Source organism: Ciconia boyciana, chromosome 17 (genome assembly GCF_034638445.1).
Source record: "Ciconia boyciana chromosome 17, ASM3463844v1, whole genome shotgun sequence".
Lineage (NCBI taxonomy): Eukaryota > Metazoa > Chordata > Aves > Ciconiiformes > Ciconiidae > Ciconia > Ciconia boyciana.
In genome coordinates, this window is record NC_132950.1 from 11,064,223 (window position 1) to 11,076,918 (window position 12,696).

The 12,696-nt window shown below is 43.4% G+C and overlaps 1 protein-coding gene across 7 annotated transcripts in view; it reads right to left on the reverse strand.

The window, feature by feature from the left end:
- ACACA (acetyl-CoA carboxylase alpha) overlaps positions 1–12,696 on the reverse strand; it is a 154,832-nt gene that overhangs the window by 113,551 nt on the left and 28,585 nt on the right. For 6 of the 7 annotated variants that reach the window (XM_072882536.1, XM_072882539.1, XM_072882535.1 and 3 more), the window contains 9 exons: positions 6,779–6,911; positions 6,007–6,145; positions 5,668–5,777; positions 5,126–5,207; positions 3,796–3,894; positions 3,105–3,211; positions 2,236–2,346; positions 1,519–1,728; positions 759–929 (listed from right to left, as the gene is read on the reverse strand). In XM_072882536.1, the coding sequence (XP_072738637.1) occupies positions 759–929; positions 1,519–1,728; positions 2,236–2,346; positions 3,105–3,211; positions 3,796–3,894; positions 5,126–5,207; positions 5,668–5,777; positions 6,007–6,145; positions 6,779–6,911 (1,162 nt within the window). Of the gene's footprint in view, positions 1–758; positions 930–1,518; positions 1,729–2,235; positions 2,347–3,104; positions 3,212–3,795; positions 3,895–5,125; positions 5,208–5,667; positions 5,778–6,006; positions 6,146–6,778; positions 6,912–10,311; positions 10,940–12,696 lie in introns of those variants that run through there. The other variant, XM_072882540.1, reaches the window with a different exon arrangement.

Genomic DNA, 12,696 nt, shown 5'->3' on the forward strand with positions numbered 1-12,696 from the left:
AGTGGGCGATGCACTGCTCAAAACTGGCACGGCATCTGATCGCACTGCTACCCTCAGAAGCCAACTCGTTTAATGGAATAATTTCAGAGCTTAAAGTTGAACTACTCATGGCTAAAGCTTGTTGAGACAGGCTTTTTTTACACACAACCTTTCTTTACATCAGTTTTCCTACCTCTGTGTTTTATTCCTCTACTGCTTCCCTTCATACTCCTTTTAACTGAAGGTCTACCTGAGCAGTCCAGGAGAAACAACTAGAAAATAACCTCCCTTTGCTTTCCAAATCAGAAAGAGCCAAATGGCAGAGCTATAACTTACCGAAACAGTCATAACAGAAGGGATGCATATATATTTTGGAATACTGAATGAAGCTTTGCTCCAGCAACAGAAGATAAATCCCACGCTGAGAAAGTACCAAAATGGGCCTTTGAGTTATTGGGTGTTTTTGTTCGGGAGGAAATGTGGGGGAGTCATGTATCACCTATCTGCACATGAGGATATAGGCCATATTTAGAAGAGCCCTCTAATACTTTCTTTATATTCTCGCCTCTATCAGCACCAAGATCTAGTCATCTGCATAACGTCAGTACGTGATCCAGTTTTAACACAGAACCCTGGCTGTGACTCAGACAAGAGTCCGCCCCGCTATTTTACTAAGGTTTCAGCAGAACAGGTTTTTCACGCTCAGGCCCCTTCAACGTACCACCACCTGAGTACTTCTGACAGCCTCCAGGAGCACGGGGCCTGGGCGCTTGACTCACCTGGAGCTGCGCTGCCGGCAGATTCACATCAGCTACCATCTCTGTGCAGGGGTGCTCCACTTGCAGGCGGGGATTCAACTCCAGAAAGTAGAAACTGCCATCCTGGCTGTACAGGTATTCCACAGTGCCCGCACTCACATAGCCCACCATTTTGGCAAGCTTCACCGCACACTAGGATACAGGAAAAAAGAGTATTTGATTTCCAGGCCTCGTGCTCGGTTACCTATGCGCTGTTCATTCACCCCGCCCACTTCAGGCTTTTTTGCTGGCATTCTAAAAAGCTTCTAACAGGATGCGAACATCCAAAAGCTTCTAACAGGCCTGAGAACTGCTTGAAGAAAAGCATGTGGCACAGGAGTTTTGATTTGCAGGTTATTTCATTTACAATTTACAGAAAGCAGAGTTTGAAGCAAATATTTGTAATACTCAGCATTACAATTAGACAATTCGACAATTCATACAACTCCTGCAGCTTGCTTTTAATATGACAATATACATTTAAAACACAATTCCCTCTTATTTTTGGGGTGCACGCATTTTTGAAGGGAGCTCTACAGCTGTTTGTCAGCACATGGTGGACTCAGTCAGTTTTGGAAATGTGAGCGGTTGCCCACACTAAGCAGTTTAACACAGGCAACCCTATATTGCTCCTTTAAAGGATTCAACAATGCAAAACTCTCGGCGATGTCCAAAAAAAAAGGAAGTCCTGCCTGTCTCTGGAGTCTCACAAGGAAAAGAGAACACGCAGAGCCACTCTCACCTGTTCCATGTGCTCAAACACCACCGAAGTCGCAATAGAAGCAGGTGCTTCCTCAATAATCTTCTGGTGCCTGCGCTGCACGGAGCAATCCCGGCCAAAGAGAGAGATGGCATTGCCATACTGATCTGCCAGGATCTGCACCTCCAAGTGGCGGGACTGTTTGGCTAGTCTCATTACAAAGATTGGAGAGCCTGGGACTTCAGCTTGAACCTACGGCAGAGACAGCATATCAATAGGCAGATCACTTCCTGTGAAAGCCTGTCTTAGGCACAATCATCCCAAGTTCATTTTTTAAGCAAGGAACATCCATAATATTTCCCCTGGGCCACTTAAGGCTGAAAATACCCTGTGTTCACTTATATAATTACAGTGCCATTTCCATTCCTCTCAGCTTTCCTAAATAACCCATGAACTAAAGGCGGCTCGTGTCCCTCAACGTTATTGAGTTACACTGCAGATGCCCTCCATTACTTGGATTTATTCAGCATCTCCTATGATGTTTGGGCATTTGACAACTGTATTGGATATGCAGATATATTGAAATCCCACCAACATACACAGCAAAGAAGGCACAAACTCATGAATCAAAGTAGCTAAACAGGCTCTGACACATAATGCAGACTTTTTCAGTTCTTTAACACTTCCGATTCAGTGTTCTCAGAATCACCCAACCTGAACATTTAGAACAAGACAGTACCAATCAATGGGAAAAGTTACCTGTCTAAATAGGTTGGGGAAGTCATCTGCAGTGTTAACTTTCCTTATTCCTTTTCCTCCTCCTCCTTCAGAAGCCTTGATCATGACAGGGTAACCAACCTCCTCAGCAGCCTGATCAAGACGGGCAGAAAAACATGGTCAAGTACAAAAAGTTAGCAGAATCAAGTTGAAAAGATCATTATTTCCCTGTTGGGTTGTGTCCAAGCTTCCACGTCTGACTCTATTTAGCAAACAAGACATGAATGGGATTGAAACCAAATATTCCAGTTTGAGAGGGTGCCTGTAGTTGGAAAAATCAGCAGTGATTTTGTGACTACACAGAACCCTAGTCTGTGGAAGTGATCGCAAAATCTTTTTTCAGTGCTTCATGCCATTAGATTTACAAACTCACAGAAAAGCTTTTTTGTAATACAGAAAATCATTAAGCTGGGTAACACGGAAAAATCATATACTCCACACCCCCTCTTCACAAAGGAAAATTCCCAAACCCTGTATTGTGCTAGGAATATTTCTTATTCTAGAAATCTTCCTCAAAGGAAAACTTAACAAAAGATGAAAGCAAGTGTGAGGTCATGGGTCTTTATTAAAGACACCTTCTTCCTGCATTAAACAAAAACCAGAAGAGCCCCCTTAATGAAATACAACTCTGTTCCCATATTTATCTCTTTCTCCTAATTCTCACCTAATTCTGCAGGCTGGACCCAAAGATGATACATGAAAGATCACCTTCCAATTTCCAAGACTCAGTTCTGTGAGGCTGACAGTCTAGTTCTAGTTTGTACTCCCATTAAAAATAAATTAAACCTCTAGCTCTCTCCAGGTGTGCATGCAGCAAGACCTCAAATACGTTCAAAATACTAGCCACCTACCCGCAGTCCATCATCTGCATCTTTCACATAGCCTTTTTCATACAGTTCCTGAGGAACGTTCAAGATACGCTTCTGAAGATCATTTTCCTGCCAGTCCACTCGAAGACCTGAAATATAAGCATTATCTTCTTAGCTCATTCTGCTGCAAGACTCCGTGAGAACTCACACGTCAGACATTGGCGAAACAAACAGCAGTCCTAGTTCCACGAGGAACTAGTCTGGAAGCATTTACAAAAGAGAGAATGCAGAACGTAAACTGACATGTCTGTTTTCTGGGGAGCAGATCTTTTCATCCAACAAATTATATCCTCCTTCATTTACCTTGTGCAATTCTGAGAAACAGGTTGTTATTTACAGTCTTTTGAAACTGTATAGAGCTTCCATGGAAGCAGAGTATTGGCTGCGTGCTCCAGAACTACAGGCTAGAAAAGTAGAGACTGCAGAAATACCAGGTATTACAGCTGTACTGTTAGACTAACAGCACGTTACCCGCCATGTAAATTTTGCCTGACATACCCATCTATCTCGTAGTCACTACGTCTAAGCCTCGGATAATACAAATTTGAAACCCTAAACAGATGGAACATCTCTTTGAACGCCTTTCTGTGCACAGACACTTCTTAAAGATTAGATGTGTTGAAGAAAAAAAATATTAGAATGATCTTGACAAACACAGCGATTTCCTCCTTACCACTGCCACTCCAAGGAAGAGTTGGAATGCCAGCAGTCTGAGCCACTATTGAAGAAGCAATTTTATCTCCTAAGGCCCACATTGCTTGGCTTGGAGGACCTGCAAAGAGCAAAAACAGTGCATGAGAGAGACACAAGAGATAACAGACATTAGGGAAATGGCCAGAAGTCTGATTTGGGTTCCATGTAAGAGGGATAAATAAACACTCTTAGCAGGGTTGCTGCATGCCACATCTCAACTGGTAAAAATCAACACTTCTGAACCAAAAGAGAGAGCATTAACTGTATCAGCCAGGAAACTAAAAACAAACAGACTAGAGTATTTTTGACCAAGAAGGAGGAAAAGGCAATTGAAACTACAGCAATGCAACCACAGACACATCACAACAGCTTGTTAAGTGCCCATCCTGTTAAAGAAGTCCCGGCACACCCGGCTTGCAAGCACCACTCTCTGTCCACATGTCCTCAAGCCGGGCCTGCTCTCAAAGGGATGCCGGTACTAGTAACTGGTATTAGGCGTGCACATCATGTGCTACTGGAATAATAATTCAGTGCCCTGATTTTACTCAAAATGTGGTTTGCATGGGACTGTAGCGTATGATTGGTAAGAGATTTAAACTGGAATTAAAATACAGCTTTTAAATCCACTCCTCTTCCAAGGTCCAGAGTACTTCTGTGGTTATGGCTCAAGACATTACAGATAAAAAGATCTGCTATAAGTCAGAACACGATACAACTATCCCCAGGTTATGTTCAGACCTTGACTTTTTATCACAAGTCCATCTTTAGTTTTAAATACGGCACATGTCCAAAACCTTATCCAACGTTCAGATCCATGTGGTTCAGGAGATGAGGCTTACTGCAACAAACATCTCCAGCACTTGGTTAACTACACTGCTAACTAGATTGCAAACTTCATGTATTGTCCACGTAGAACTCCACTCTATCCATAAAACCGATCTACAAACACCCTCTTTAAAATGACAACAGGGACATTCAGCTTTTGAAACAATCTGCTTTAACAGGAATCTTTTCTGATTTTGTATCTCACAATATTCAAAGACATGTTGGAGAACTTGCCACTTCTCCCATACAAGAGCTATTTCCCAGCGTATGTCCAAACCTTATCCAGTTTCGTTAGCCTCGACAACTGGAAACAGACTACCCTGTTAGACAGCATATTCTGTTGCTGTGACTACTGTAAAGGACGTATCATCAGCCTTGCACTTGTAAACCATACCTCATGGCTCTCTTTTAGACTCAGGATTTTCTATCTCACTAAAATGACCCACCTTAAAATAAGGACTAGACATTAGATCATATATCCTCACCCATGAAAGCAATCCCATTTTTGTGGAGAAGTTCTGGTAGCTTAGGGTTCTCAGATGCATGGCCCCAGCCAGCCCATACAGCCTGCAGAAGAAAGTAACATAATTCACTCTTTGTTTTAGTTAAACAAGCAAGTAAGCAGAAATAGAAAGCATGCAAATACTTCAAGTCTTTCTTTTCCCACTGAAAACAGCCTCATAACATTCATAAGCCAGACCAGCCTCCTGAACTACATGGTACGCTTAGTTTAAAGGGCTAGTGTCTTGCATCTTGTAGACAAGTCAAAGGAGGCTGCCGAAGCAAGCTGTCAAAGAGGAACTAAGTGTAGGGAAGTGAAGGCATGAATGGAACCTTCCATCTCCTGCAGATATTCATACTGGGAAATCCACTGCACTGTAATATGCATCACCTTTTGGTGCTAGTATAGGTTTGTAATTTCTATTTCTTTGACCTGTCTTTTTCCCCAGATACAACTCACTATTTAAGGACAGAAGATTGCTTAGTGTTACCTCCTGTTGTGAAAACTATCTTTGACGCTTCTCACCTGCACTGGAATCCGCTTAGCAATATCAAGAATGAGTTCCACATTTGCATAGTTGTTGTTGTTCGGTCCTCCTGGAACTGGGACGTAGTGATCTGCCATTTTAATATACTCTGCAAACACAAAGAAGGTCTCATTTAGATTGCAAATGTAATAAACGGTACCTGGTCTAACTGCCTAAATCTACAGGACTGGAATTACTTAATCTCCTCCCAGAAAAATCTGTTACCTGACAGAATGGTACGTGATGCAGTGGACATACGTTCAACTTCTTGCATCCTTGTGGGCACACAGGTCTGTGCAAGGAGAAGGCTGGGCACCTTCACACTCTTTACAACTCACCTGCGTTTGCTTTCAGATCCTCAGGAGTCACCATAACAACAAATCTGATTGCCCGCTCATTTCGAAACATCTCGTAGGACCAGCGTCGGATGGATCTCATGCATTTCACCGCTGCAATGCCATTATTTGCTATCAGGACCTGAGTATATTAGAAGCAGGGATGAGACAGAGTCTAAATAGCGCAAAACAATAAACAATAACAAAACCAGCTTTTTCTCTGCAGACTCTTCGTCCAATTTGGAGGCTGTGAGGTTTCATTAGCCAGCATTCAATTCAGCAAGAACATTTAATGGCCCATCAGTCAATTCACATATCAGCTCTTGCTCGACCATAAAGATTTTAATGTATTATGCTTTGTTTGGATTACAGAGCAGAAGGACACATGAGAATAGGCATAACGAGTGGCTAAAACGTTCAATACCTGACAGGAAGAGACCTCATCCATTAAAAGATTATGTATTTTTAAATACATTTCTTAGTGTTTTTTCCAGGCTACTTTTGTTATATCTGTCTATAAATCCTTCGGTATCAGCGGAAGTGCTCTAGCTCACTCATATATTTTTTCCTGTCACACTAAGCTAAAACAATGGCATGTTTATCGCATATAAAATAAAATGGAAACACAATAATTACAGGCAGAAGTATAACTTTCAAGTTCAGGAATACCAATATTTTGATATCTGTAATGTACAGCCTTATACAGAGATAAGTCATAGCTCAAGAGAAGGGAACAAAATGCAATATGCTAAAGTCAAAAAGGTCAGTAACTTACCTTTTCAATAACTTTATTCCCTCCAAAACGAGTAACAAATTCTGCTGGAGAAGCCACAGTGAAATCCCGCTGCACGTCAACTTTTTTCCTGTCCCGGCCTTGCTTTACAAGGTGTAAACCAGACATACTGGGCCTAAGGAAATTTGTGGGAGACAGAAAAAAGCAACTTGGCAGTGCAGATGTACACAAATAGAAGAGGATATGTGAATAATTTTTAAAGTTCCCCTTGACCACGTTCCCCAAGCAGACAAGCACAATCACTCCTTGCCTCCAGGCCACTGTGGCGCCTGGTCCTCAGCTTTTACAGGGATGGCTTTGTTTTTTAAATACCTTTCAGTTATCTCTCTGCAAATGCCAGGTTATCTGGAGAAATTCTGGTTATGCCAGTACATAAATAGGTAAAAATATGTTCACTGTATATTGCTGCCCAACACAGAACAATGATACTCCACCACATTGCTTTCGATTCATCTAGGAAAGCTGGGAAATGATAACAATGCTTTCTGGCTTTGGTGAAACAAGCTACTAAGATCAGACTCCATAAAGAAATCCTGTTTGGGAACCACAGCAAATAAGTCTCCAGGTATAAATGAGAGACTGCTATCATTTTACAAGAATTTTCCACCATCCAGTCTTAAATATCTTCCTAGAGGACAAATTAATCATGTTACTTCTACTACAAGCAGTGAAAGCCAATTTTGTGTCTGACAAGATCAGCCCTGTGCTCTGCCACCGTCTCTCTGTGTGGGAATGGGACAGTTGCTTCCCCTTCTTATGCTTCAGCTTCCTCAGAAGCGACACATGGATACATCGCCCTTTGCTTTTGCAAACACTACAGGATTTGATTTGCTAAAATTTACTAAGCTGAAATTGTCAGAGGAAACTCAATAGAAAAGCAAAGACCTACTCTTGCACCACGCGTCTACCGTAGTGCAGCGTGACTGCAGCAATAACAAGGTACTTTTTATTTTAAAGCCTCGGGTCACCCCACAGCTTACCCATTTTTCTTACTGTATTTAATTACAGGTTCCTTTCCCACGAACACACTGAAGTCCTTACCCATGCCACCACGCAGGATTACAGAACCTTTCTGTAGGAAGGAGAGATGAATATTGGGAAGGTATTTAAAAAACTACTCAATGCTTTGGAAAGACCCAGCTGCATCCAAGGGGGCCAGTGCCACCGGAGCAGCTGTGTGACTGGCAGCATCTGTCCCCAGGAGCCACGCGGGCCCTGCTGGCTGCCCTTCAGCCACGGGAAAGCCATCAGGAACCTCTGGCCTAATCAGCTGCTGAGTGCTGATACCATTGAGCAACTCCACTGGGAAATGCGATGGCATGCGGCACAAAGTGACTGGAATTGCTGGGGGAGGGCACAAAGGGAAAACCAACCCAAGGACGAGCCAAGTCACGTACAACATCAAGAGGTCTCCTTTTAAACACAGCCACCAAGGGCAGGGAGCCCGAGAGCTACACCTGTGAAGTTCACTGCCCCATGCAAGGTTTGGAGCATCCTGGCTTGAACGAGCTGCTGTTAGAGGTGCTTGGTGACAGCCTGAGAAGAAGCACACAGATTCCCCCTCATGTTCCCTCATAAATACGCTATGGCTTATGAAGATTTACCCACCTGGAATGCAGACCCTCCTTAACTCTTCATCAGGAGCACAGTAACACCACAGACCAGTACTTTGACTAAAAAACTTGCTGATGAAAGAAGCCCTGAACAAACTGTAGCTAGTATCTGGTTTAAATCCAGATTCTTCTCTTACCCATCTTCCCTATGAACGCTCACGGTACTAACACAGACTACACTGCGCTTTGCAGTACACCTTAACAAAAAGGATCTTGATCTAGGATATCATCTAGCACAGCCTATACAAAAAGGTATATGCTAAATCCTGGTATAACCAACCAAGAACTGTACTAGAATGAGAGGCGATCTTTCAGGTAAGGCAAGATCAGTGCCCCGCTCTGACCATAAAGACATCCCTATCTACCATGCACAGGACGGAGTGGATCCTTCCCTGCCTCTCCGCCTTCGTGCACGCCATCTACTTTGGCTGTGACGTCCTACTGCGGCGGAACCCCGACTTTGTGAGGATTTCCAGAACAGCAAGAAAGTGTATTTACAGCACTTGAAATTCAGATCCTGTGTTCTGCATTAACACATCAATCTTTCTCTCCCACACGTGAGATGTTTCCATGACAAATGGCCATGCTGGTGGAGAACTTCAAGTTATAGTCTTGCAAATGTTGAGCTTAACTGGGAAGGGAAAACCTGTTCTAAGCACAGTGAAAGAGACTTTGAAGCAATCCATGAAGCCAAGAGTGGGAGAAGTAAAGGTAACAGGAAAAACAAGATCAATAGGGTGATTTTAAAGCATGCTAAAAAACCAGATGCCTATTTCCCAGTTATATTCTGGGATATATAAATGGCTGTACTAGGTCAGACCAAAGTACATCCAGTCTAGTAACTTGTCTCAAAGAAGAGCTGCTGGCCGATATCCAGAGAAGGGCATAAGAATAAGTTAAGTGTGCAGAGGTTCTTCCTCCGTGTACTTTCTCTTCTTCCAGCAAGCTGCACTTTCAGAGATAGACATCGTCACTGAACTTAAAACTTGTCCCTGTCGGTAAGAGTTCACAAACTGCTCTGTGATAATCTCAGCCCAGGAATTCAAGGACAGGAGCCAACAGGCAAGAAAAAGAGGAAAGGTGTAGTTAATGTTGAATTTCTACTAAACTTGTGTATTTCAAGAGGGTCAGAATCTATGGCATGGCAAGGAAGGAGCACAGTCCAACAAGTGAGACAGGTTTATTCATTGCAGGTTTATTGAGAGCAGTCCCAACAAAAACAGAAAAGAGAAAAATCTTGGGGTCAGAATCTGTGAACGTGTATGAATATGAATTATCCTGTCAAGTTGAAATTACTACACGCATAAAGATACTGCTACAGATAAAATGTCAAAACAACCAGAGGTTCATCATCCAGAATAACGCACAAACACTTGCTTATAAGCAAGTATAGTTCCATTTAATTTGTGACAGGAAGCATACCAAGAGCACTAAGTTTATTTACTAATAACCACAGGCTACACATTATAATCAAAACAGGAGTTTTCTTTCTTTTGGCAGGGTAAGATGAGGTAGAAGTTGGGCAGCAAGGAAGAAACAACACCGAGCTCTAAACAAAACAGAATAAATGCTGAGTTAGTAAGAGTCATCCCTATTAATCACCAGGTCACAACTGCAGTGTTTTGTTACGTAGGAACTTTCAAAATGCCCATCTATCCTTCAGTTTATAGAGGTCAGAAGTTGTGCAGAATCTCAAACTTTACCACTGATTCCCCAACTAAGATGTATTCTAGCATCTTTCTTACAGACTGCATGCACAGATACCTCACAGTCACTGGTGAGGTTTCAGAGGATAAAATTAACATGAAAAATACCAGTATGCATTTCCAGTACAGAGTGCCCAACTGCCTCAGTCCGAGACAGCTGCTGCTAGGAGGAGACAATCATATCTGTAATTCTTACCTTTGCAGCATGTGATATCTCATTTCCTGACTCTGCTCTGCAGAATCCTCCATGCTGTCTCAGTGAAGGGATTAACAGATTTCGGGCTTGCTTATGACTCGTCTAGTGTAGCTGCTGCTTTTTTTTTTTTTTTAATAGTGCAGCTCAAAAACCAGCAGGAGAAAGCTGCAAAGAGTCTCATGCACTCAGGCGGTTCTCCTTGAAGCAGTGGCACTTCCCAGATTGCTTTAATCTTTTAACCTTTGTCCCTTGCTTTCCACCACCCCTCTCTCTCAGTCACTCTTCCTGTGACGCAGCATGCACAGAGAGGGTAGCAGCTTCCCTCTTCTGCATTCAGAGGAAAGCAGCTGATCAGGAAAGAGAGAAAATGATCTACAGGTTACGTAATCAGGCTTAACACACAGCACCGCTGCTGCAGCCCACACGATGCACGGCGGCTGTTCGCAGCCACGGTCAGCCCCAGCTCATGCTGCCCACAACGGGGGTCACGCAAGGAAGCGGCGACCGCACAGCTTCCCCGTGCGCTCCGTCAGCATCCAGAGGATCCCTGCACCGCTGGCCACACAACTGCGCCAGCAGCAGGCGAGCACCTCCTCCGCAGCTAGCTTTGCGAGAGCAAAGGAGCCACTACGGGGGCCAGCGAGCCGAAATAATTCAATCAACCTGTAGGATTTAATATCAGACTTTCACAGTGGGTGGGGAGATATCAAGGAAAGCATTTCCAGGGCTGCAGAGAAGAAAGTCAGATGCACAGTTCGTACAGGCACACAGAGCACAGTGGCGATCCAGGCATGAGACAACAGATCACACTGGACACCAGCCTGGAAGCTAGGAGACCCGGGACAAGTCACTTGCGTTTTCTGTGCCTCTGTTTCTCCACCTATAAAATGGAGATGAGATCACTCCAAGTGCTGTAAGAATAAATATCCTCACAAGCAAAGTGCCACAGTACTCCAGGGTCCAGTAACATCACTGGAGAAAGGAAGAATGTTTACTCAGTATCAAGCACGTGCAAAAACATAAACTGAAAATTTGGAGGTTGGGAAAGGATAAGCAAGGGCAATGAGTGCAGCAACACAGTGACGATCAAACCTGGGCTGGAACAAGACACAGCAACTGGGTTATATTTTTAAATGTGAGGACATTTGGGTCTGTCCTGGTGTAGGGCCATATCCAGGTAGCACAGCTTTTATTTGATGCACACACATTCCAAGAGTCTGAGCAAAAGCCATGCAATCACCCAGGAGGGGATCACTCAAAAAAAGGAACCAGTACCCAGAAGAAAAGTGTCACATTAACGTGATGACAGTACGCAACCTTGAGCCCTGAAGGGCAAGGTGAGGTTACTGCAGGAGATAGGGAACTAAGAATAGTACAGGCAATATGAGCGACGACCAACAGCAAGTGCCATGTGTCTGATAAAGTGCAGGCAAACAACTCTGTGTGCATCCAATTTCTTCCAGTATTGTCAGCAGAAGGGTAAAGGGGACAGCGACACACTGTGGCAGTGAAGAAGGCAGTGACGGTGGAAATAAATCTCTTCACCAGACAGCAGAGCCAAGAGATACCAGGGAAAGAACAGAGTTTAAACAAACAAAAAACCCCCAGCATTATATATCTACCTAATAACTAAATGCCTCTCTCACCTGTCAGCCTTTTTTTCCTCTTTGAAGAACTACTGAAACTACCCACCTATGAAGTACACCAAAAATTTCCCATTTAATTCATTTTAAAACAGAAGTACATAAGAAAAAGCAACTTGTCTTGAAATATTTTCCAGCACTGGCTCCATCTTGAGAGGCCTCTGCCACACCACTAACCCAGCCATGGTACAGATCCCCGCTCCCAGCCCGCCTGAGCAAACTCGGGGCCGCAGCCTCCCACACCCCAGCACACTCCGGCCATGGAAGTCTCCTCTCCCAGGTTCTCCAGGTTCCTACTTCCCTTCATCTCTGCAGGGAGGCTACCACAAACCCACCATCTCACCAGTTCCAAATAAGCCATCATAAGGGTAGAGAATCGGGAATCTGCAGACTCTGCTTGATAAAATGTGTGTCACTTTTTTTCTCTTCTGGTCATCGCTACAGAAGACCAGCAAAACCCAACAGACATTCAGTGACTCTACTGGGTATGTATTTCATGTAGAAAATGGTATATTCCATCATTTTCAAAATAAAATACTTGCACGATCTATGGTTCCATTAGATTTCCTGGTTTTGATCCTGATTCGAGATTAAAATTGATACACGGTATAACTGAATTTTTATTTCTCAGTTTTTGTGAAAACTGTTTCCCAAATATTTGCCTGTGCTCCAAAAAACCCCACCCACAGCCCCCAGTCCAGTTTCTGACCATTGTAGCTGCAAGGAAACAAATCCTACAGCT